Source organism: Otolemur garnettii, unplaced genomic scaffold, assembly GCF_000181295.1.
Source record: "Otolemur garnettii isolate 467f Iridium unplaced genomic scaffold, OtoGar3 scaffold00149, whole genome shotgun sequence".
NCBI classification, from domain to species: domain Eukaryota; kingdom Metazoa; phylum Chordata; class Mammalia; order Primates; family Galagidae; genus Otolemur; species Otolemur garnettii.
In genome coordinates this window covers 605910-629113 of record NW_003852544.1, presented here as the reverse complement: position 1 = coordinate 629113, position 23204 = coordinate 605910, and the positions used below count along the sequence as shown (strand labels likewise).

At 44.7% G+C, this 23204-nt stretch overlaps 1 protein-coding gene across 7 annotated transcripts in view; it reads right to left on the bottom strand.

Annotated features, from left to right (window-relative positions):
- Positions 1–5429: 5429 nt before the first annotated feature.
- Positions 5430–23204, bottom strand: part of WDR20 (WD repeat domain 20) — an 88067-nt gene continuing 70292 nt past the window's right edge. For 3 of the 7 annotated variants that reach the window (XM_023518861.1, XM_023518862.1, XM_023518864.1), the window contains 2 exons: positions 17530–18789; positions 5430–5679 (listed from right to left, as the gene is read on the bottom strand). In XM_023518861.1, the coding sequence (XP_023374629.1) occupies positions 5626–5679; positions 17530–18789 (1314 nt within the window). In that variant the 3' untranslated portion in view covers positions 5430–5625. Of the gene's footprint in view, positions 5680–11518; positions 11802–12909; positions 14944–16863; positions 18790–23204 lie in introns of those variants that run through there. The other 4 variants (XM_023518866.1, XM_023518865.1, XM_012811090.2 and 1 more) reach the window with 4 other exon arrangements.

Genomic DNA, 23204 nt, shown 5'->3' with positions numbered 1-23204 from the left:
TTTGAGACAGAGCATCAAGCTGTCACCCTGGGTAGAGTGCCGTAGCGTCACAGCTCACAGCAACCTCCAACTCCTGGGCTCAAGTGATTCTCTTGTTTCCCAAGTAGCTGGGACCACAGGCGCCTGCCACAGCACCCGGCTATTTTTTGGTTGCAGCTGTCATTATTGTTTTGCGGGCCTGGGCTGGATTCGAAGCTGCTACCTCAGGTGAATGTGGCTGGTGCCTCAGCCGCTTGAGTCTCAGGCGCCAAGCCATGAAGCAAAAATCTTAAAGGTCCTTCTGCCTGTTTTTCTGAGAAAGCAAACTCAGTGTGCAGATGCTGATTCCCAAGAAACTGCCCATACACTCCTGTCATCTTTCCCTACAGCAAGGACAGTGGAACTGGGGACTCTGTGGAAGCAGGCCAGGCTCACAAGACACATGCCCCATCCACCAAATGAGGCCTACTTGATTTCATATTGGTCTCAGGGGTAAATGCTCAGAACCAGTATCGAGTCACATCTGTGCTCAAGGCTGCTGTGGTTCTCTGGCACACTCAAACATCTTTGGAGGCCCTGCAGATTTGGAGAGAATGAAAATCCTGTTGGCCACTCTCAGATGTCCCTACATTGTACTTGGAGATTGCTCCTTCTTGCTTTTGCCAGGAGCAGGGTTCCGAGGCAGCTTCAGGCACTTGTGGGTCTCTGGGTCTGCAGAGGGCAGAGTGGCCAAGCTAGCTCACCCCATGGAAGGCTGCCTCTCCCCGCTGTCGCCAGAGCCTGGCTGGGGTCTCCGCCCACTTACAAATTGGAAAAGTGGCAAGGGCTGGCCAGCCAGGTCATTTAAGTTTTTCTGGATGATGCTATTAAGTGGTTTCTGAAGCACCTGAATTATCACCACAGAACTCTAAGCAGAAGCAAGTCTGCAGTCTCACTTCTCCTCCACCAGTCCTGTTAAAATACATTCTTCCTAGCCAGGTGCAGTGGCTCACACCTGTAATCTTGGGAGGCTGAAGCGAGTGGATTGCTCAAGCTCAGGAGTTTGAGACCAGCCTAAGCAACAGCAAGACCCTGTCTCTACAAAAATAGAAAAAACTAGCCGTGTAATATGGTGGGCACCTGTAGGCCCAGCTACTTGGATTGCTCAAGCCCAAGAGTTTGAGATTGCTGTAAGCAATGATGCCATTGCACTCTATCCAGGGTGACAGAGTCAGACTCTTTCTGAAAAACTATATATATGCATACACACACACACACTCATCCCATAACTGCTCGCTGGGCACCTAAGTGCCCACAGGTGCCTAGCCATGCTCCCTACCCATGATGTGTTAACCTGTCCTCTTCTATCCACTGTACCCTCTTGGTCTTGGAGAAGAAGAGATCAAATCAGGCAGAAGTGCATGTGGAGCCTGACTCCATCCCACACTGAGGTTGGGCCTATTGATGGTGATTTGGGGAAGGTAGTAAGCAGACATCTCTGTTCAAAGACTCCAACACTAATGGTGTCTTCCTGTTACAGACCTCTCCTGGGAGCAGGCAAGGCAGTGGCAATGGGCTCTGTGATCTCCTACCATCTCCTCCTTTGCAGTCCCCTCTCCACAGTATGACACGGCAGTGGTGGCTAGAACTGAGCTCCTCCTGGCTTCCTCTAGACTCAGTCTGCATGCACGGAGCATGCACTCAACAACTCCAAAGGTTTAAGCAAGCTCATGGCTAGAAGTGAGAAAAGCAAACACAAATCATACAAAGGAAACTGAGCTGACTCCTGTATCTCCTTTCATGGTTCCTCAGTGAGAGGTGGGACTAACCTCGAGGCTGTCCAGGGCCTGTTAAATGCTGTGTGCTGCTGGTGACAGTGGTGGGTATGGTTATAGGCAGTTAGATTTTGGAAGCCATCTTGGACCCCTTGGCCAGGGACCAAAATAGGGATAGTGCCATTAAACAGTCCCATACCAATAGGGGGGTCAGAGATTGACCCCACTGAAGGGGGTATTTATACAGTATGTGAAAACCAACTGTTGATGGGGTCAGTCCCTGACCACCCCTCCCCTCCATTAGCATGTGACTGTTTACAGATTTGTTCCTGGCTGGGCACAGAGGCTCACACCTATAATCCTAGCACTCTGGGTGGCTGACATAGGTGGATTGCCTGAGCTCACAGGTTCAAGACTAGCCTGAGCGAAAGTGAGACCCCGTCTCTATTAAAAAAGAAAAACTGAGGCAAGAGGATCAATTAAGCCCAGGAGTTGGAGGTTGCTGTGAGCTGTGATGCCATGGTACTCTACTCAGGGAAACAGCTTGAGACTTTATTTCCCAAAAAAAGAAAAAAAATTTGTTCCTGACATAGATTTCTTCCTGCATCTGTAGTACACTAGGATGGATCTGATAGCTTAAGTATAGCAGTGGCCAAGCTGCATTTCAGAACTCAACAAAGGGTGACACAGACTGGGCTAAGGCAAAGGTCGGAACATAGCTGGGTCATACCATGCTTTATACACATAATTATTGCCCTGGTGTCAGATTTTCTGCTCTTACTTCCTATAAACAGACAAGAATGAACTAGAATAAGGAGACTGGTTCAGCGCCCAGAGCTTAGTGAGTAGGGCACCAGCCACATACACTGAAGCTGGCAGGTTTGAGCCCAGCCTAGGCCTGCTAAACAACAATGACAACTGCAACCAAAAAACAGCCGGGCATTGTGGCAGGTGCCTGTAGTTTCAGCTACTTGGGAGGCTGAGGCAAGAGAACTGCTTAAGCCCAAGAGTTGGAGTTTTGCTGTGAGCTGTGATACCATAGTACTCTATCAAGGGTGACATAGTGATACTGTCTCAAAAAAAAAAAAATAGAATAAGGAGACAACCCAGGAGAATCACTAGATTAACAATTCTAGACTTGGTTGGGTAGTGGCTCACACCTGTAATCCTCTGGGAGGCCAAGGTAGGTGGATCCTTTGAACTCAGGAGTTTGAGACCAGCCTGAGGAAGAGAGAGAGCCAACTCCACTAAAAATTGAGAGATGACCCAGGCATTGTGTGACAGATGCTTATAGTCCCAGCTACTTGGGAGGCTGAGGCAAGAGGATCACTTGAGCCCAGGAGTTTGAGGTTGCTATGAGGAGCTAGGACACCACAGCTCTCTAGCCTGGGACAATAGTGAGACTCTGTCTCAAAAAAAAAAAAAAAAAAAAATTCCTGATTTTAAAAGGTAGTTCCTTCCACATTCCAAATACACCTGTACTTTGCTTAGGTGTCCTGCACTCTCCTGGCCCTGGTTTTCTATGTAACTGACAGCACTTACAAATCAGTGCTTCGACTAAGATGACAGAAATATAATATTAAACTACCCCCAATATGCTAATATCTGATTTTAATACGAAGGTAATTCTGCATGTGTCCGATTTATAAATTCTGATTCTTTCACATAAAACATAGCAAATCTTAGTGTTTTGTATTATTTACCTTTCCAGAAAGCTCACACCATGGTACACGGCACTTTTGGCAGCTAGGGTTTCTAAGAGGGGCAGCCTAATTGTGACTAACCTCTCCTCTGAAAATGAACTAAACTAAGACCTAGACTGATGTGACTTTTTTTGTTGCTACATTCACATAAATGGTAAAATGCTGCATACCCCTTGAAAACTTGAAATAACTTAGACATTCCCCATATGTAATGTGATCATTTAGAGAAATGTGTTTTAGACACTTCATATTTTAGAGTATCATCAAATAAAGCCTTCAAAAGATCCAGGCATATGTGATGGTAGCTGCACATGCTATTACAATTCTAGTATCCCAGGGAGTCTGTAAATGGGTGCGGGATGACCTAAGCACATAAGCTCTGAGATGCCCACGAACTGTTTTTATTTTTTTCTTTTTGAGACAGAGTCTCACTATGTCATCCTCAGTAGAGTGCCGTAGCATCAGAGCTCACAGCAACCTCAAACCCTTGGGCTTAAGCGATTCTCTTGCCTCAGCCTCCCAAGTAGCTGAAACTATAGGCACCTGTCACAACGCCCAGCTAATTTTTGTTGTAGTTGTTATTGCTGTTTAACTGGCCCAGGCTGAGTTTGAACTCACCACCCTTGGTGTATAGGGCTAACATCATAACCACTGTGCTACGGGCACTGAGCCTGGTGGGTTTTTTTGTATTTGTTTGTTTTTTGAGATAGAGTCTCACTCTTTGGCCCTAGGTAGAGTGCCATGGTGTCAACCTAGCTCACAGCAACCTCAAATTCCTGGGCTCAAGCAATCAATCCTCTTGCCTCAATCTCCTGAATAGCTGGGACTACAAGGTGTCCACCACAACGCCCAGCTAATTTTTTTCTATTTTTAGTAAAGATGGGTCTCATTCTTGCTCAGGCTGATCTTGAACTCCTGAGCTCAAGCAATCTACCCACCTTTCAGGCATGAGCCACCATGCCCACCCTCATGAACTGGTTTCAACCAAATAAAAATTCCAGGTAATGCTTCATTAGATATATCATGTCACAATGTAGTTAACAAAGTACTTTCTTACCTCAGAAATCATTATGTGGTCATAAACTTTTAGTGACAAAAGATGGACTCTAAGCTGTAAGAAAAAGCGATTCACTGCAACTGTAGTCTCTATGCACACATATAGTAGCTTACAATGGTTATAGATAGGCGAGTCTTAGAAAAGGAGCCAAAGATCCAAGAACTCCCCATACCAGTCATGTTCTTGTAACAGTCCTATCTATCTTCAGTCTGACAGAGAGAGCTTCAAGGAATATGGTGTAAAAAAGGACAAAATAAATCCATACCAATTAGTTCAACAAAAATTACAATAAAAACTGAGCCAGTTTAACAGAAGCTAAACAAATGGTTATATTCAAGATAGTTTTAATATTAATGATTTTTTGTGAATTAGAAATACCACTCTTAAATGATGAAAATTACTAGTGAGGTACTATTTCCTCCAATTGCAGAATTACATTATTTATACATATAATACAGAGTTGACTGGATTGAAAACAACAGTATTAAAATATATGTTAACAGATAAAAGGGATATCTTTACTCCACACCTTGGAGGGCCGAGAATCCATTACATCCATATTCAAAGTAATTTTCTATCAGCATTAAACTAATTTAAGTGCAAACAATTAAAAAATCTATGATTGCAGCATCTGTCTTCCTGAATTACATATTTAAGTCAGAAAGTAACTTTATGAGTGCATTTTAGGTTGTCTTCTGACCACCTAAGGTATATAAAAAAAAAAATCAGTGCAAAAACAAAGTGAAGTACTATTTATAACAGTTGAATTTAAGGGGATTTTTCTTTTGTCCAAGAAACATTTTATTTTACACTATGTATATATGTATATATAATATATATGAGATTTTAATTACATTGAATTTTAGAGTAAAAAGCAAGAAAACTCCATTTCTTATTTTTTACTGCAGCCCCAAAAGACTGATTTAAAAATGGAAACAACTTCTTTGGGTGAGCAGTGGAGAGCACAGTGCCACTGGGAGTGAGCCGGCATACATCCATGAGTCCACACAGCCCTGGCTGAGGTCCACCGCCTGAGGTCCGCCGCCTGCTGTGGCTCAAGCGCAGCTTAGCTCCTCATGGTCACTCCCTCAAGTCCAAGTCCGGGGAGAGTGTGCGAGCAGCAGTGGGGTCGCTATACTACAGTCCCACCTGGAGAAGTGGCCTGGTTTGGGGATGACAATAAGCCCTGCAAACAAAGCAATTTACATTAATCCAGCATAACACTGAGCCACCAAGAAGTCACAGAGCTCGCCCTCTGTCAGTGTCTCATGTGATCAGAATTAGTTTCTGCTGGTTTAGAAGCCAGAGTCTTAACAAATCCTTTATTTCATCTATTTAATTCCTACCCAGATAACTACATCACATTCCTGATAAACTGGAACTCTGCCTGGGTATAATATTTGGGCATTAACATGGACCAGGAGTAGGGTGGGCAGGGTTAGCCTCAACCTTCAGGGAGAAAGTAGTCTCTCAGGGCCAGAGGAGACTGGGTTCTTTGAAACTTCATTAGCCCAAAGGTACAAAGTGCCTCCTGGGGGCCAAATCAGCACCTTCAACCAGGGCTGCAGCTCAGGGCCACAGAGAAGGCTCCCCATAGGAGCTCTCTTGGAGCAGTCCAAGGCACTGCAATTCTGGACTGCACCCACTCCCTAGGACACCTTAGCAGCACTTAGTAAAGGGCATTCTCTTGCTGAGGATTCTTGCTTTCTCAGAGGGTGGGGTGAAGGTAGCACCCTTTTGGCTTTGGGTGACCTCTGCTGTGTAAGGCCCCACAGGTGGAAAAAGGAGGTCCTAGGCCAAGTGGGTGGTGAGTCCCGCAACAAAGCTGAATCCTACCATTATGTTGCAGCAGGACATTCAGAAGGGATGTGCTAATTCACACACGACAATACAGATCGCTCTGCACCAAACATGGAATGAGCTTAGATAAATCTAAGAGTGAAACTCTTAAACAGCAAAGAGCAGGGGGCCTCAAAACTTTTTAGACAGGGGGCCAGTTCACTGTCCCTCAGATTGTTGGAGGGCCAGACTACGGGCCCTGGGACGAGTCGGCTGTAAACAGGACAGGCAATGGTGGGCCGAATAAATGAAACGTCCTAGGTCAGCTGCATGTGGCTCGCAGGCTGTAGTTTGAAGACACCTGGCAAAAAGTGTTCACATTTCTTTACACTTATTATTGGGATGCTCTTGGTTACATCAAAGAGCATTCATTTGTCATTTATTTACTAAGAATAATTTTAAGATTACAAGAGTACAATACCAAAGCTACAAATTTTTAGCTCTAAGAATACAAATTACCCTTAAGCTGTCCTAAGACAAATGCTTTAGTTGTTTAGCATTGTTTACAAATAATAAGCCTTTTAATTCCAAATGTCAACCTAAAGGAACACTGCTGCCTTTTCACATAGGGGACTTGCCTGGATACAAAGGAGGGGTGACGTCTGAAGCTGACCTTTAGCTTTCTCCACATCTTACTGAAGGGAAGCTGGGAGATAAGCTGCCCTACTCCAGGTCATTTTACCTAGTTTCTTACTTTAAAACTGAAATCTGTTAATCTAGACAAGGAAGCAAATGGAATGTAGCTATTGCCCTACTCAGAATCTATAGGAGCTCTTTTCCTCTCAGATGCCTGAAAAAGGCTGGCTTCTGCTCAAACCTATCAAGACAATGGAGAAAATCTAGACAACAGGTGCCAGGAGTTGACTGCTCTAGCCCATGCCTCCCTGGGGTGAGGGCAACCTGTGGAACGGAGACAGAATTTTCACAACCTTGGTGAAGCCTGGGCAGTGAAACCTCTAACACAAGAACACTCTGCCTCCACAATCATATGTGCCTTAAGAAGGGAGAAGATACTTAAAATGAAAGACACTTGTTCCCATGAACTATGTGACCTAGGAACAGCATCAAATCCAGAGAGTGAAGAGGTTCCTCCTTACCTCAACAAGAGAAAAGTACTCTACCCCTCCCTGCAGAGGTAGGAGAGAGCCAGCCTGGGGGCAGATGGAGAGGCCATCCCTGCACACAGGGCCATTTCTTGAGGCCTCTTTCTTAACCCAGAGTCTTCATCCCTTTCTTGCAGCCCTTCAGGTGGAGGTGACCACAGTCACGCAGATACCAAGGATAGAAGCCTCACCAGTTATAGAGGAGGGTCTCTACCAGCTTCAGACAAAAGAATAACACAAGCCACATGTGACATTTGAAATTTCCTAGTAGCACATTTAACAATTTAAAAACAAGTAAAATTAATCTTTTTTTTTTTTTTGAGACAGAGTCTGAAGCTGTCACCCTGGGTAGAGTGCCGTGGTGTCACAGCTCACAGCAACCTCAAACTCTTGGGCTTAAGTGATTCTTTTGCATCAGTCTCCCAAGCAGCTGGGACTACAGGTGTCTGCCACAACGCTCAACCATTTTTTGGTTGTGGTTGTCATTGTTGTTTGGCAGGCCCGGGCTGGATTCAAACTTGCCAGCTTCGGCAACCATAGCCACTTGAGCTACAGGTGCCAAGCCTAACCTTAAGATTGTGATACTCCATATCATCAATATGTACTCAGTATCTTAATGACATTTTTTCACATGAAGCCTTTGTAGCGTGCTGTGTAGTTGAGATGTATAACACATTTCCATTTGGTTTTGGTACTATGTGGTCACAGGTGGCTTGTGACTGCCATGACAACAGCAAAGGTCTGGCTATATCCCTCCCCCACAGATCCTCCCTTGCCTTAGCAGGCTGATGGCTGGGGAGGACATAGCTCCTTTCCCTTAAGTCCTGAGGGAGAATGTGATGCTGAGACACAGTTTGCTGGGTCATCTGGCTTCCTGGGGCCTCACGTTGGTGGGGACACAGGCTTCTACTGGCTGACAGTTTTCCCACCCAAAAAAGCCATCTAATCTCTGGGCTTCAGGAAGACACTGACTACCCTATTGGCACAAAATAAGCATAAGCTCATTCTCTAGTCTCTGCTGGCTAAACCCTTAATCCTGCTTGTGATGGAAGCTAGGGCCAACCAGAACTTGGCATCCATATCAAACTCATAACAATTTGAATTTGAATTAGGGCAATCCCACTGCCCTAATCTGCCTGCTCTTTGGGGAGACAGTACTATTTTATTACATCCTTATGATTACTTTTCATGGGAGAAATGAGCGAAGAACAGCTCTGGTCAATGGAGAACACATATGGGAGGAACCTGCTCACACGCCCAGTCAGCAACTTGTGGTAACTGTAATCTGTGCACCAGAAGGAGGACACTTAGCAATTAGAGCTTTACAAATATCAATCAGGCAAAAGATTTCCCCAGCAGAGAATCTGCACAATGTCCTGTTCACCCCCAGGGAAGGAAGCCTATTACAGTAATGGTGACAGTTCTTGAATCTAATGGTTAATAAGCTGTTCTATTCTCTGCAGAGCTGCTATTTCATTTCTGCTAGAGATTTTATTTCAAAATTAAGTGATAAAGAATACTCCAGCTTTAAGTTTGGGCTTGATCATAATACAATTAAGCCTTATTTCACCAGAATATACAAAAAAGATATTTACTTTAAAAACAATTTACAACAAAAGGTGTGTCCTGCCCTGATAGATGCTACTGAGATGGGAGATTCTGATGGTAAGACAAGGTGGCGGGGCATACAAGCCATGCAGAGAAAGGATGTCTTGAAGTCCTGCCAACTGTGCTGGCCTCCTGACTCTGGGTTCTGGGAGGACTTCCCCATATAACTCCAGCAACCTTCGGCCTGTAAATGTCAGAGAGGACGGAACCTCAAGGGAAATTGTGGAATGAGGTGTGAAGGTTTGCTCTGAAAGTCAATTCCCCACATCCTCCTGGATTGTTCAAAGCCCTCTCTGGTCATATGACCCTCAAATTCACCCTCCTCAACCCCAAAAAAAGGTAACATGCAAAGCAGCACTGGGACATGTGTTACTGCAGGCAGGCAGACTGAAGCATCTCTCTTGAGTTGTGTGGAAAAGTACTATGAGAGAGTTCTGTGCTGGCTGGGCTGGGGTACTGAAGAGTCACCTCCATCAGCCCCTGAGAGGCATGCTTGTCTCAGATTCCCTGCACATACCCCTGGGGCTCTCTAATTCTAGGCTCTGTGCCAGGTGTTCTCAGCAAGCTCTGTGTGGGGGCTATTAGCTAAATATTATTTGTAAAGTGACCCCATTTTAGAGATGGGACAGAAACAATGAGTATCATCACTAGGCTAACCTCTGAGAACATTTCTAGCTCTGAACACATTCTACTTAACTGGTCACCCACAAGACTCCCATTCCTCCACCATATAAACCACAATATGAAGGAACTAAAGATGCCAGAGAGAAGCAGCCAGTTTCATTCTAAGGCACAAGAGGCCAAAATCTCCAGATTGAGCCAGCCTTAGGAAGTAGCGGGCACATACGCTCAAGAGGACGGGTCTCTGGATCCAGCCCTGCCCCAGACTAGCTATTTACCGCAGCTCCCGCTGGTCAGGTGGCCGTGTACCTTTACCAGCCTTTACCTGTCCACTAACAGGTCATAATGAAGGTGGCACATTTCACCACACAGGCCACTCCATCTGGTCCTAATAAGAAAAGCCACGCAGGGAAAATTTGGATCATGCTATTTACAGACACCTAGGGAAAAGACTAATGAAATAAAGGATCTAACCACTGACGGGCTCCTCTAAGTGTGTGGAAAGAAGAGCACCTATTAGAGGCCCTCTTGCTCTACTTGGCTCTGAAATCCTCTGTGCTGTGTGGGCGGGAGGAAGGGACCCTGTGTATGTCTTCCTATGGACCTTCTGAAAGCCTAAGTTGCTTCAAGGAGGATTTTGTTCATGTCAGCTCCCACCTGAAACAGGAGGCTGGTTTTGGAAGCCATGGACATTAGAAAGGGTGGGGAGAACTAAGTTCCTCCATTTATCTCAACCAAACTACCACACGTGGAGGAGTATCTGTATTTGTTGCAAGGTACAAACTAGTTTTTTTTTTTGTTGTTGTTGTTTTTTAAAGAGATAGGGCTACTTTTGAATCCAGGCTAGAGCTAGTGTGGTATGATCATAGCTCATTGTAAGCTCAAACTCCTGGGCTCAAGCAGTCCCATCTTGGCCTCCTGAGTAGTTGGGACTACAGGTGTGTGCTACCACAACTAGTTTTTTTTTTTTTTTTTGGAGACAGAGCTTCAAGCTGTCCCCCTGGGTAGAGTGCCATGGCATCACAACTCACAGCAACCTCCAACTCCTGGGCTCAAGTGAATCTCCTGCCTCCGCCTCCCAAGTAGCTGGGACCACAGGCGCCTGCCACAACGCCCAGCTATTTTTTGGTTGAAGCCATCATTGTTGTTTGGCGGGCTTTGGAGACAGAGCTTCAAGCTGTCCCCCTGGGTAGAGTGCCATGGCATCACAACTCACAGCAACCTCCAACTCCTGGGCTCAAGTGAATCTCCTGCCTCCGCCTCCCAAGTAGCTGGGACCACAGGCGCCTGCCACAACGCCCAGCTATTTTTTTGGTTGAAGCCATCATTGTTGTTTGGCGGGCCCAGGCTGGATTTGATCCCGCCACCTTAGGTGTATGTGGCTGGTGCGTTAGCTACTTGAGCCACAGGTGCCGAGCCCCACACCCAGTTTTTAAATTTTTTGGTAGAGATGGGGGTTTCACTATGTTGCCCTGGCTGGTCCCAAACTCCTGGGCTCAAGTAATCCTCCAGCCTCAACCACCCAAAGTGCTGGGCGTATCGGTGTGAGCCACTGTATCCAGCCAGCTATTTTTGTGAGATCTAAATCTTATGGTGTTCTTTAAAAAAACAAACAAAAACAGCCTTGTTGTCACCCCAGTAATCTTTAGGGCTTAAAATCTACTCGGTGCTAGGGAACGAAACCCTGGTCTGGTACTGCTCCTGTGATGGCAGGTCTGAGGAAGTCAGTTTAAGAACTGCAGATATGACAAAGTCCTCTGCTTTTGGCATCTTGAAGTCAAGATAAAAAATGGAGACACTTTAGCACTGGAGGCTATGCTAACACAACACTCCAAAGGATAACATAGAGTAGGGAAACTTGTCCTCTTCTGGAGTCCATCCCCTGGAGAACACTGGGAGGCAGAGCACAGGGCTCAGCAGGCTGCCCACCTAGAGGGGAGGCAGCCGGGCGGGCCTGGATGTGTCATGAAACAGCAGGAAAGTGACAGTTAAGAAGGAGTGCCCTGGTAAAGAGCTGCCTTGGGCTAGCTCAGCCTTACCTCCCACCACCTCTGGCAGGGACCTATAGGTGACTGAAATTCTTGCCTTGAAGCATTCGAGGAAGCAGGTGCCAGGGTGCTGTTCAGATCAGCTATATCTGTTGAGAGTGAAGGACATTCACAGCAGAAAGACATAAATAGTGGATTCTTCCCACCCCAAATGGGATGTCTTCCCAATGCCCTAAATAAGCAGCTCTCTGCATTGGAGCCCAAAGGTCTGGTGTCTAAGGTAAGATAACTATTCAATAGCCAGCACAAAGCCTCCAACAAACTCTATTCAAGATAAAGAGTAGGAAAACAACACAATCTACCCAGGAAAAGAGCTCCTATAGAAAGAAACCTGCCAGCTGTTTTCTCCACTCTCCCAGCTGTTGGCTAGGTGGCTGGTGATTATCAAGATGCCCAACATTCTGGATGGTGGATCTATATGAGCCAAAGCCAGCTCCTAGCCTAGGATGACTTCCAAATGTCAGCAGAAGCCTTATACAGCTTAGCTTAAAAGTCGATCAAGTCCTCCTGACAGACTGGATTCAGCATAGGCAAGGATCACATAAAACAATATCTGTGATACTCAGAACAGACATTTCACTGAGCTAATTATGAGAAACTCAGAATCAATAATAAGAGGTAGCAATTCCTGTGGCTGTTTGTTCTAGAAACATTAACAAGCATTTAAGTGCTTTTCTTTTTTGGTTCACTGAGGTTTTTTTTTTAAGCTTAGATGTGACAACAACTATTGTAAAATTATCTACATTTACAATTCATTCACATGTTTATTTAATGTCAATATACAGAGGACAACCCCAAAGTACTTCAGATTATCAAGTATGTTGTAAGTCTGGTTAGTTATGACAGTGACAAGGGAACAGCTAAAAAACAAAGCAGTGAAACAGAAACATGATTTTCTTAAAAGTATAAAGTGACAATACTGATATTAAAGCTTCAGTAATTATTGCAACATTTAATTTAGCAATATTCATGTTAAGAAGGCTCTTCATCAAATTTATTCAAGTTGTCAAGAAATTAGATAAAAAATGTAAAAAAGGAAATACATGTGCATTTTACTTTTGATTTTTCACGAAAGGTAAATATCCATACAATTTTATACAGTGTCACCTAACGAAACAATCTTTAATAAACTCAGGTATACAGAAATCATAAAAATGTAGGAAATAGTTTCTTTACATTTTTAAACTGAGAGACAGCAATTTAACCATGACACAAAGTTCGTGTAACAGATGCAGCAATGAATAAAAAACCAACATTGATGGGACAGCTTCCCTCTATTGGAGGGACAGGTTCTTACAATTTTTAACTTGGAATCTTGAGTTTCAAAGGTAACAGTTAATATAAGTGCTTTTAAATGGTGAGCCACAGACTTTACTTTGGCCAGATCAATGTTTCCTCTCTTTGGGACATCACTGGAGCCAGTGTGCTGAGCATCTTATCAACCTAAACCAACAATGTGACAGTCCCAATCAGCCCAAGGCAAATGGCACACTTTGGAAGGAAAGGCCCTTGTCTGGCTCCCAGGTCAGTAGACATATCAACTTTCACCTTTGTAAATGAGACCAGGCCAGAGGCAATGTCTCCAAGTCACCTGTTAGGCCTATACACACATGCAGAAGTTCTCACAGCTGAAGAGTGAGACTACCACAATGGACACACCCATCACAATGGTGCCAATTGGACATTCGGAGGCCAACTGCTCCCTTCAGCCAACCAGTATTGGAGGCAGTACAAGGGCCACTGACTGACTCCTTCAGTCAAACCCAGAGACCATGATACGAGATGCTGCACCCCATCTATCTTTCACCGGAAAACGCACAGTTGAATTCGGCTTAGAGTTCTTTCTCGGACGCCAGATAAGCAAGATGCAACATCTGGGTTTTCCAAAGGATTCCTTCTCCAGCCCTCCCTGATTCTTTGGCTTTTCCTCCTCACACTTTGAGCTTGCTCAATAAAAAAATAAAACCTCTTCCTCCCCAAAAAGAGGTGACAAGGACCTTGTTCTCAGGCGCAGACATGTGATAAGGCAATTTTACCAACTTCAGCAAAAATCTAATACTTTAATTTTTTTTTAATATCTAAGATGCACCAGAGGAAGTAGGAGACCTGGGGAGAAGAGGCTGCCTGGCTATCTGCCAACTGGGACTGGGTGTTAAACTATATGGAGGAGAATATGGAACCCCATCAAAACTGGTCCGATTTTTAGGGAGCGTCATGGCACTTTATTTCTTGCAATTTCTGAATATTTTGAGACAAGAAACATTGTTATTTCTTTCTGTTTTTCTACCCCTCCATTGTTCCATCTTAAGGCTTAGTCCCAAGCTCAGGGTTTGCAGAACATTTCTAAACCGCTAAGAGGTTCAATCACAAAAGACAGATTAAGATTCTTTACCACTATTAAATTTAGACCCCAAAGTTACTGGCTATTTTTAAAGTGCTTGCCTACTCCCTCTTACATATTTGCTTTTGGAAGAAGGCATAGTTTTACAAAGGCTCCCTTTTCCAGACCTCTTGGCAGGTTTTAATTCCTCTGTTCCCAAACAAGAAGAAAGCCACAGACAAGCTTTTGCCAGTAGTGTGCAGAAACCTTGTCAAAGTCACAGCACAGACCTGGCTTCTGGAATCAATGGAATGTTTAAAAGAAGCAAGCCAGAGCAGGACATATAGACAGGCTCCCCCACTGCCCTGCTCTGACGGCTCCTGATGCTGCACAAGGGGGCTAAGTTTGCCCACTTGCCAGGAAGGACAAGACTCCCGTGCCTGGTCTGTGCATTTCATCTCTGTGCTCAGTGCACATTTGAACAGCAGTGCCCACTCAGTGGGTGATAGCCTCTGCTTGCTAACTGCTGTGTTTTATTCCAGAGGTTAGGTCAGAAAAGATAATCTTGATCATGGTATCATTTAAGCTGAAAAACCTTGAAAAATTTCAATAAGGAAGCTCAAAGTTTGGTGAGAAAACTATAACAATGCTCCCCCAATTTCTCTTAGTGGCTATCATGGAAGCAGTGTGGCACTGTACTTTACACATCTGAGATCAGGAATCCTCATGGCTGCCCCTTCTCAGTCCCTCCCCAGGTTTGCAGAAGCCATTACTCAGAAGCATGTCCAAGGGGGGAGCCCTGCCCGCCCCTCTCCAGTGCCCTCTTCTCCTCAAGTTGTCAGGCACCTTTAGTTCTGGTCTTGGAGAACACCTCGCATTCTGTCCTCCTGCCTGCAGAAGTGCTCTGCCGGCTGTCAAAGAAAGGGGGCAGGAATCAGAGGGGCAGAGTGGACATGGAGCAGCAGCATCCTACAGTGCCCTAGCTCCTAGGGGCTAGGTCAGCCAGCTAAGGACAGCCTCTTCCCAGGGCTGACACCTGACTCTCAGTTGGCACTGAACCGAGCAAGGGGTGCCTCAGGGAGAAGTTAGAAGAAAAAGATTGTGACCAAGCCCCAGATCAAAAACTGTGGCATTATCATGGTTTTTAAAGCTAGAGTTGGGGGTAGACATAGACATATAGAGGCTTCTATTAGCACACTGCAGAGCTGTTTTTAAAGGAAACAATAATCTTCCTCTTGCCTCTTCCAACCCCACTCCCATCAACAGACTCCTAAGTCACCCTGTCAGTGCACCTCTGTGATTTTGCCTTCATTCCAGCTGGTGTAGCTGCTAATGTTAAATGGGGTGGGAGGGAGAAGAAATCAGAAAATGCCCAGTAGTCGCGTTGGTTACACGAGTACATGCACCCACAGTTCCCTGCCAGTGGGCTCGGAGTTGAATCATCACCATCAATGTTCTTTACCATCAATTTTCACTATCAATGCTACTTACCTGTGATCACCTATTCTCCACTTAGGCCAAATACTAAGTCCTGAATTTTGAAACTGCATACTCAATGCCTCAAAGGCATTTGAAACTGAATTTCTAAAACTATGTAGGTGCATAAAATTGCACATGGAGTGTTCATTACTAATCTTTCCACCTGGCAGCCCAATTTGGCTTCCAAAGTTGAAACAGTCCACAAGGATGGCTGTCTTTGTTACCTTAAGTTAACCTTTTAGGAACAAAGAATCATATTTTAAAGGTAACTAGGACATTAACATTCCCTCAGAGCAGTGCTCAGGGACATGAAATGCATAAACTGAGGTGAGATGCCCCTAGGAGGCTGCCATGATCCCATTTAACAGAAACCATTGCATTAAGGAGCACGATGGACACAGGGTAGACAGATGTGGCCACATTAGGAAGTGGGAAGCAAGCCTGGGACCCAGCCTGGCTTCCTGGAGGTGGCATTGAGAGCAGAGGAAGCTACTCTGTTCCATCTACCAGAGTCTTTCCACTGCAAAGAAGTCAGTTATCAAGTCTTCGATTTGCTGAGTCGCATTCACTACTCACACCAGTATAAATTATCATTATTTTTGTATTTAATTACAAAGGTGTGCAAAACAGAAAAACAGACCTAAATGCCCCAAGTTAACAAGATAATTACCATCTTGACATAAAATATATATAGCTCAAAGATCCATCTCATCCATTGTGAAAACTGGAATTTGAAAAGAAAACTCCCTACAGTTGTAAGGATCGTAAGAGTTAGAACCAAAATATTGCCGTTTCCTGTGGAAGCAGCATAGCCTTCTGGCCGCGGAGGAGTCCACACAGCACCACTCCTTAGCGGCCACAGGCCTCCAGGGTCCCCAGGGAAGGTGCTGGGGTGGGAGCCACTGAGGATGAAGCCTGAGCACGAGGCCAGCAGCAGCCTCCCAAGAGTAACCCCAGAATCACAACTGCCATCTGAGAACAAGAAAAGGGGAAATCTGCACTTGTGCTCCCCTCTAGGAGTGAAACTAAACCCAAGCAGAGTGCCACAGAAGGCACTCTGAAGCTTGGGTGACTCTAACAGTCTAAAGAAAATGAAGTCTGCCCACAGCCTAAAGTCACATGCCTTTCTGACTCCAAACCCCCCACCCCCGCAGCCCCCCAAAACTCCTTTTCCCCTGTTGGGAGAACACATAAGCAAAGCACATCTGACATAAAATATCTTGGCTTATGTGGCAAGAGGCACTTCTGACAACTGCTGTTGGCGTCCTCAGCTGGCAGTTCACATGAACTGTCCAGGCTCTGAGTAAGGTGGATATTTTAGTGCACAGAATCTCAATCAAAGTGCTACAAACTGCTTCTTTGAAAAAAGATGTTTATTAAACAACTTTAATTGTCATAAAATGACTAAAATGGGTTTTAAAAATTAAGGCTCTTCTCTTTCTGCGGATTGCCAGAACAATGTAAAAATAATATCAATCAACCCTGCTAAATGCTTTGTTCCTAAAGTTAAATTTCATAGATTCCTAAACATTTTATGATTAAGGTAAAAAATTGGACTATAAATGACAATTAATGGCCATCTGTACTGAACACACACTCTGATCAGGTGTACAATATTCTAATTGAGTAGTTAAGCAAAAATATTCCAGTTAAAGCATAAATTTTAATTTTAGCATTTTAAAGTCATTGTTTCCCCACACTGTCATGATTTTCCTAAAATTGAAGTAATCTAATACAGGAACACTAACTTTGGGATGCTATATACTCCCAGGAGGATGACTGACTTGGCTGGCAATTAGTTTGATTATATTTTTTTAATGCTCTAAGGTAAATTATCAAATGATTCAGAATTACATGGCATGCAGTATCCAAAATTATGGCTCTGATGCATTTAGATTTACATTAAGAGTAAGAAGTGTCATTCACATTCATTGTACACCCCACCCCACCCACAAGAAAAAAAAATCACTACCTATTCAAGTTCTAGATCTGGTGCAGCATTAAGGATTAAAACTTACCACTTTACCAGGCCTTCCCCATGTGCAAATAAATCCCTCCTGACAAGCAGTGACTATACAGTCTTCAAGAAAAATTAATACAGTCAGTCTTTCATGTGCTATCTTTTTACAGATCAGCGGCTCTAACAAGGGAACGTCTTCCATTTGAGGACACAGGGGTGTTCCCAAAGTTTTAGCTGGGTCCGTTTTGGTTTTAGTAACTAGATTCAGTTTGTCACTGCTCTTGCTAGAAATGTGTCCCATGCTATGGTTTCGCTTGTGATCTTTCTCGTGGTGCCTCTCCTTCCGGTCATGTAGTGAAAGTGTTGCAAATTTGCTGACCCCAGAAGCAATGGCCCCATCCATGACACTGCTTTTACTGCCAGCATTTGAGACTGCTGAATGTGGAAGGCTGTTGGACCGTGGTAGAGGGGGGGGCACAGAATTCCCAGGCGTAGTGACACTGTTCCCATTGCTTCCAGCAGGAGGACTTGTGGCATTCATGACATTTGTGTGTGTCCTTGCTCTTGAGAGGGGTTGATGAGGGAAAAGAATGTCTTCTGTAAGGTCCCATAAACAGAGCTGGGTATCCTGGCCCACTGAACCAAACCGATATGTAACACTTACGGGGCGGCTATCTGTGGAGTTCCGTTTGGACAGCCTGGACTGTGTACTCTTTGCTCGATCTCTGCCAAAATGAAGAAGGTCTTGGAAGTCCTCATCACTGCCACTAAACTCCATAGGGTCGCTTTCTTCTACACTAGTGGTATAGGGATCAAATGCCACAACATTGACCCAGGACTTGTGCCCATGGCCTCTGGCTATGACTCGGCAGTCTACAAAGGACCAGACTGTCACCAAGTCGTCCTCGCCACCTGTCACGATGTACTTGCCATCCGGGCTCCAGCACACACACAACAAGCCCCCAAAGTAGCTTTTCATTGTACCGTGCAGCTCCACTGAGTCAAAGTTGAACACCCGCAGAAACCCATCCTGGCTCACACATGCTAAGAACTTGCCATCTGGGGAGAAAGCAAACTCGTTGAGGGCCCCCTCGCCCACCGTCCATTTAAGGAGAGGGTTCCTCGTGGATTTGCTCTTGCAAGTGTGCACAGCAAAGCTTTCTCCCTGCTTCAGAAGCTGGTAGTGGGGGGCTGTGGTGCCACAAGTGTGCTCCACATTATACAAGTACATGTTCCCACTCGAATGGGCTACTAGGAAAAGGCTTTCCGAACCGGGAACCCATTTGACACAGGTTACTCGTGACTTGTCTATTAGTCTCTGTGAAGACAAAGGAGAACAAGTTATCACAATGGAGAAGTTTTAAAGTCTACTTTTCCAGCAAGAAAACTTGTCTGTGTCTTGGTGAGAAGGGAAGAGTCCATCCACGCACTCCATACGTTATCCTGGGGTCAGCCAAGCCAGCGAAGAGCATTTTGGCCCCTTGCAGAATTATTTTCTAAAATTGCAATTAGGTGTTAGCCCATTGGCTTTCACTGAGGGAGTCAGAGTCATTCAACAATTATCTGTTGAGGGTCTACTATGTGCCAGACACTGTACCAGACGCCTGGATACACTGGTGGAAGATACAGCCTGTAGATACTCTTTCTTATGGCATGAGCATCTGAATCTGTAATTCACTGCATCTATGTGTGGCATCCTCTCTATGAGGACCCACAGGTCAAATCTCTCAGTCCTTACAGCCAGGAAAGCTATTCCTCACCCTCATAGGTTGGTCTGCATTTATTGTTACTGTAAGTCACATGCTGACTACATCTGCCCCTCTGCTTTGGCTGCTTGAAGGTGGGGAGTCCAATCTGCAGCCCACTGCTAGCAGCACACAGGACTCCAGAGCACATTTCCTGGGCTCTACCTCAGCCCTGGGTTCACTGAGGCTTTCTTGCTTGTATACGCTGTCCTGTGTGTATCTCTATAAGCATTTCCTCAAAATCCTCTTTGAAATGAGGTGATGTTTAAAGAAACTGATGATTAATGCAGGAGTATGCACTTATCACTATCATTCTACTTTATGCTAATTCTGGTTCCTTGACCCAGTTATTTCTTTAACAGGCATATATCAGTAGTCTTGCCTTTAAAACCGAAACAAAAGGCAAAAAGTACCCTCCCTCCCCTGCAAGGCACAAAAAGTCCCTTCCTTGCTTGCAAACCCTGCCATGAGGATCACCAGCACAACAGCTTCTACAACAGTGATCCTTCTCTGCGATGATCTCAAAATCACATCACCAGGCTCGGCACCTGTGGCTCATGCGGCTAAGGCGCCAGCCACATACACCTAAGGTGGTGGGTTCGAATCCCTAGCCAGGGCTCGCCAAACAACAATGATGGCTGCAACCAAAAAATGGCCAGGCGTTGTGGCGGGCACCTGTAGTCCCAACTACTTGAGAGGCTGAGGCAGGAGACTCGCTTGAGCCCAGGAGTTGGAGGTTGCTGTGAGCGAGATGCCACGGCACTCTACCCAGGGGGACAGCTTGTGGCTTCATCTCAAAAAAAAAAAAAAAAAAAAAAAAAAAAAAATCACATCACCAGAAAGCATCTAGAAGTTCCTGAGACATCCAAGTTCTGCCTGGAAACTCCTACTGCCAACCCTTTCTCCTGTACTATCACCCCAGTAACGGTGTCCCTAAGGGAGCCCCACAGCCATAAACACTACCACTTTATTTATCAGGTGGGGATTCCCTGACTCCAATCTCAAAGGAGCACTGGGACACACTGATGAAAATCCTGTAGGAAACATACTGCCTTCTAATTAGTTGGCTTTGTGGCCATGTATCTATTATCTGTGCTACATTTTTATAGAAAACCACAGGAACGAAATAACAAATTTTTTTAAAGGGCTGTTAAAGAACTGATTAATGAACCATGCAAGGTCATTACATGACAATTAGACCTTAGAAGAAGGTAGGTCACTAACAAATGGCCCCAGGCAGGGAAGAATGGAGGGCTAGAACTTTGCACAGTATGCAAGCCTAGGGCTCAGGGACTAAGGGTTGGGCGGAAGTTACTTAGCAGCAGGTATCACTGTTTAGCTGCCATAGAATGGCATGGCTGACCATCTTAAATTAATAACCATGTGGCAAGCCAGCCGTAGGGACACAGACATTTCCTCCCCTGCTTCTTTTCCTTCCTGCCTGGTGACCTGCCTATAAAAAACACCTGACCTGTGTTAATGCTGACAACCTAAAAACCTAGCACTATTCTGGCAGTATTTCCATTAGATCTTTACAATTTCTTTGGCAAGAGAAAAAGAAAAAAGAGGTTAGAAATAATTTACATAGCCAGGCCAACGTTTTTACTGGGGTGGGAGGGAGGGTGGTACAGGGATTGTGCTGATGGTGGGTTAAGAGGTCCCTGCTTCTTTATCACGGCTGTGGTTGGCTTGCTGTTTATAACCTTGCTGCACCCACTGGGCCCAGTCTGCACCAGCACTCCTGTTCCTACAAATGTGACTGTACCTGATGCCCCAGGTCTAAGGGTATCCAGGGCTCACACCTATAGGTAGCTTTGTAAGGTGGATGCACACATGCTAACTCAGGGTTGGGAGCCAAAATGCCCAATTTTTCCCAGATAACTTCACGGCTACTCTGTTTATCATGTTTCAAGAAATTTAAGGACATAAGAACATCTATCATTATGGGGTTAGAAGTACATTTTATTTGGGGCCTTAAAATAAATGCAACTAAAACATTCCATTAGAACTTTAAAACTGTTATACTATCAAGTAAAAATAGTATTGCTTTTCATTGATGAGGTATGAAGATAAATAGTTGCCATTATTAAAATAAATGTTACTGAGATGACAAAATATATTTAAAAACTGTATTCCCGTATTCCTGTATTCTGTATTCCTGTATTTATGGAAAAAACCTATCCCCATCTAATTTGACTGCCCTCAGGGGCACCCAATCAAACATTAGCGTTACATTCTGGACATACCAGTTTAAGCAACCACCGATCAAAAAATAAAAAAGGACCTTGGATCTGGCTTTAATGCTGTAAGGATTTCTCACTTGTTCACTCCTGTCAGTTTGTCCTACCAAGATCATGCATTTGAAGGCAGGGATAATGTGTGCTTCATCTAGAGTACCCTGGGTCTCAGCAACACTGAAGGCACATGGCTGGCACATGAGGCTCAATGTCTGCAACCACATTGACAACATCACTGCCACTTCTACTTCCAATATGAGCCTCTACTGCAGGTGCCAGGCCCTGCTTTAGTCCCATGCTCTCTAGTCCTTAAAATAACACTGCAGGCTCGGTGCCTGTGGCTCAAGCGGCTAAGGCGCCAGCCATATACACCTAAGGTGGCGGGTTCGAATCAAGCCCAGGCCCGCCAAACAACAATAATGGCTGCAACCAAAAAATAGCCGGGTGTTGTGGCGGGTGCCTGTGGTCCCAGCTACTTGGGAGGCTGAGGCAGGAGACTCGCTTGAGCCCAGGAGTTGGAGGTTGCTGTGAGCAGTGAAGCCATGGCACTCTACCCAGGGGGAAAGCTTGAGGCTCTGTCAAAAAAAAAAAAAACACTGCAAGGTTTATACAGCAGAAAGCCTCACTCATGCTTTTCTCCTCCATTCCATATCCTCTGTCCTCAGTCACTATTAGCTTGTTCACCTCTCCAGAGTGTTTTCATGCATGTATAAGCCAAATACAGATACAAATTCATATACTTTTCCTTTTTCCTACCAAAGGAAACATACTACACACTGTCTAATCTCTGCTTTCTCATTCAATAATATATCCTGTATATCTGTCTGCATGAGCACAAGGAGCTTCTTTTCTAAAGCTGCAGACTATTCATTTACATAGATATATTATATTTTATTGTAAAAGTTCTCCTAAGGGGACATTTAGTAAATGATGAATAACCTTGTATACAGGGCAGTTTTCACATGAATGAGTAGTACACCTGCAGGATGAATTCCCAGTGGAGTAACTTGGGTCAAAAGGTATACATATTTATAATTTTTACAGATATTGCCAAATTGCCTCCCATGAAGAAGGTAAAGAAAAAATTCCTACCAGCAATATAATAGTGCCTGCTTCTCTAAAGGAAGAGAGGAATTCATTGTTACATTACCCATGAGGAAATGGTTCAGAGAGGTCAAGAAACTTTCTTGAAGTCCCACTCATTCATTAATTCATTCATGCAGTACTGAGCACCCTACATGCCAGGCATTGATCCAATACTAACTGAAACAGACACCCCTCTACACGGAGTTTATGTTCCAGTGGGATGGGTAGGTAAGGAAAATTTATATGACCTGATGACAGTAAGTGCTGTGGAGAAGAAAGCAAACAGGAGAAAAAACAAAGTGCTGCAGGAGAGGGATTGTAATGATTTCAATCTTAACTAGGACAGCTGGGACAAACTTTTCTCTGGTGGTGGGGACAGCTATATAAAAACTGGAAGAATGGAAATGGAAAAAATCAGGCTAAGGGTATGTTTGAGGAAGTACATCCCAAACAACTACTACAAAAGCCCTAAGGCAGGCGTGAAGGAAGCTCATCAGAAACACCACAGGGAGCCAGTGCCAGTGGAACAGACAAGGCAAGATGCAAGATGAAGACAGGCCCATAGGACCCCAGAGTGAACATGTGCTGCCTCTGCCCTACAGACAATCATCCATGAGTGCTGAAGACCGGCCTGCCAGGACCAACAAGAGTTCTTAGGAAAAAGG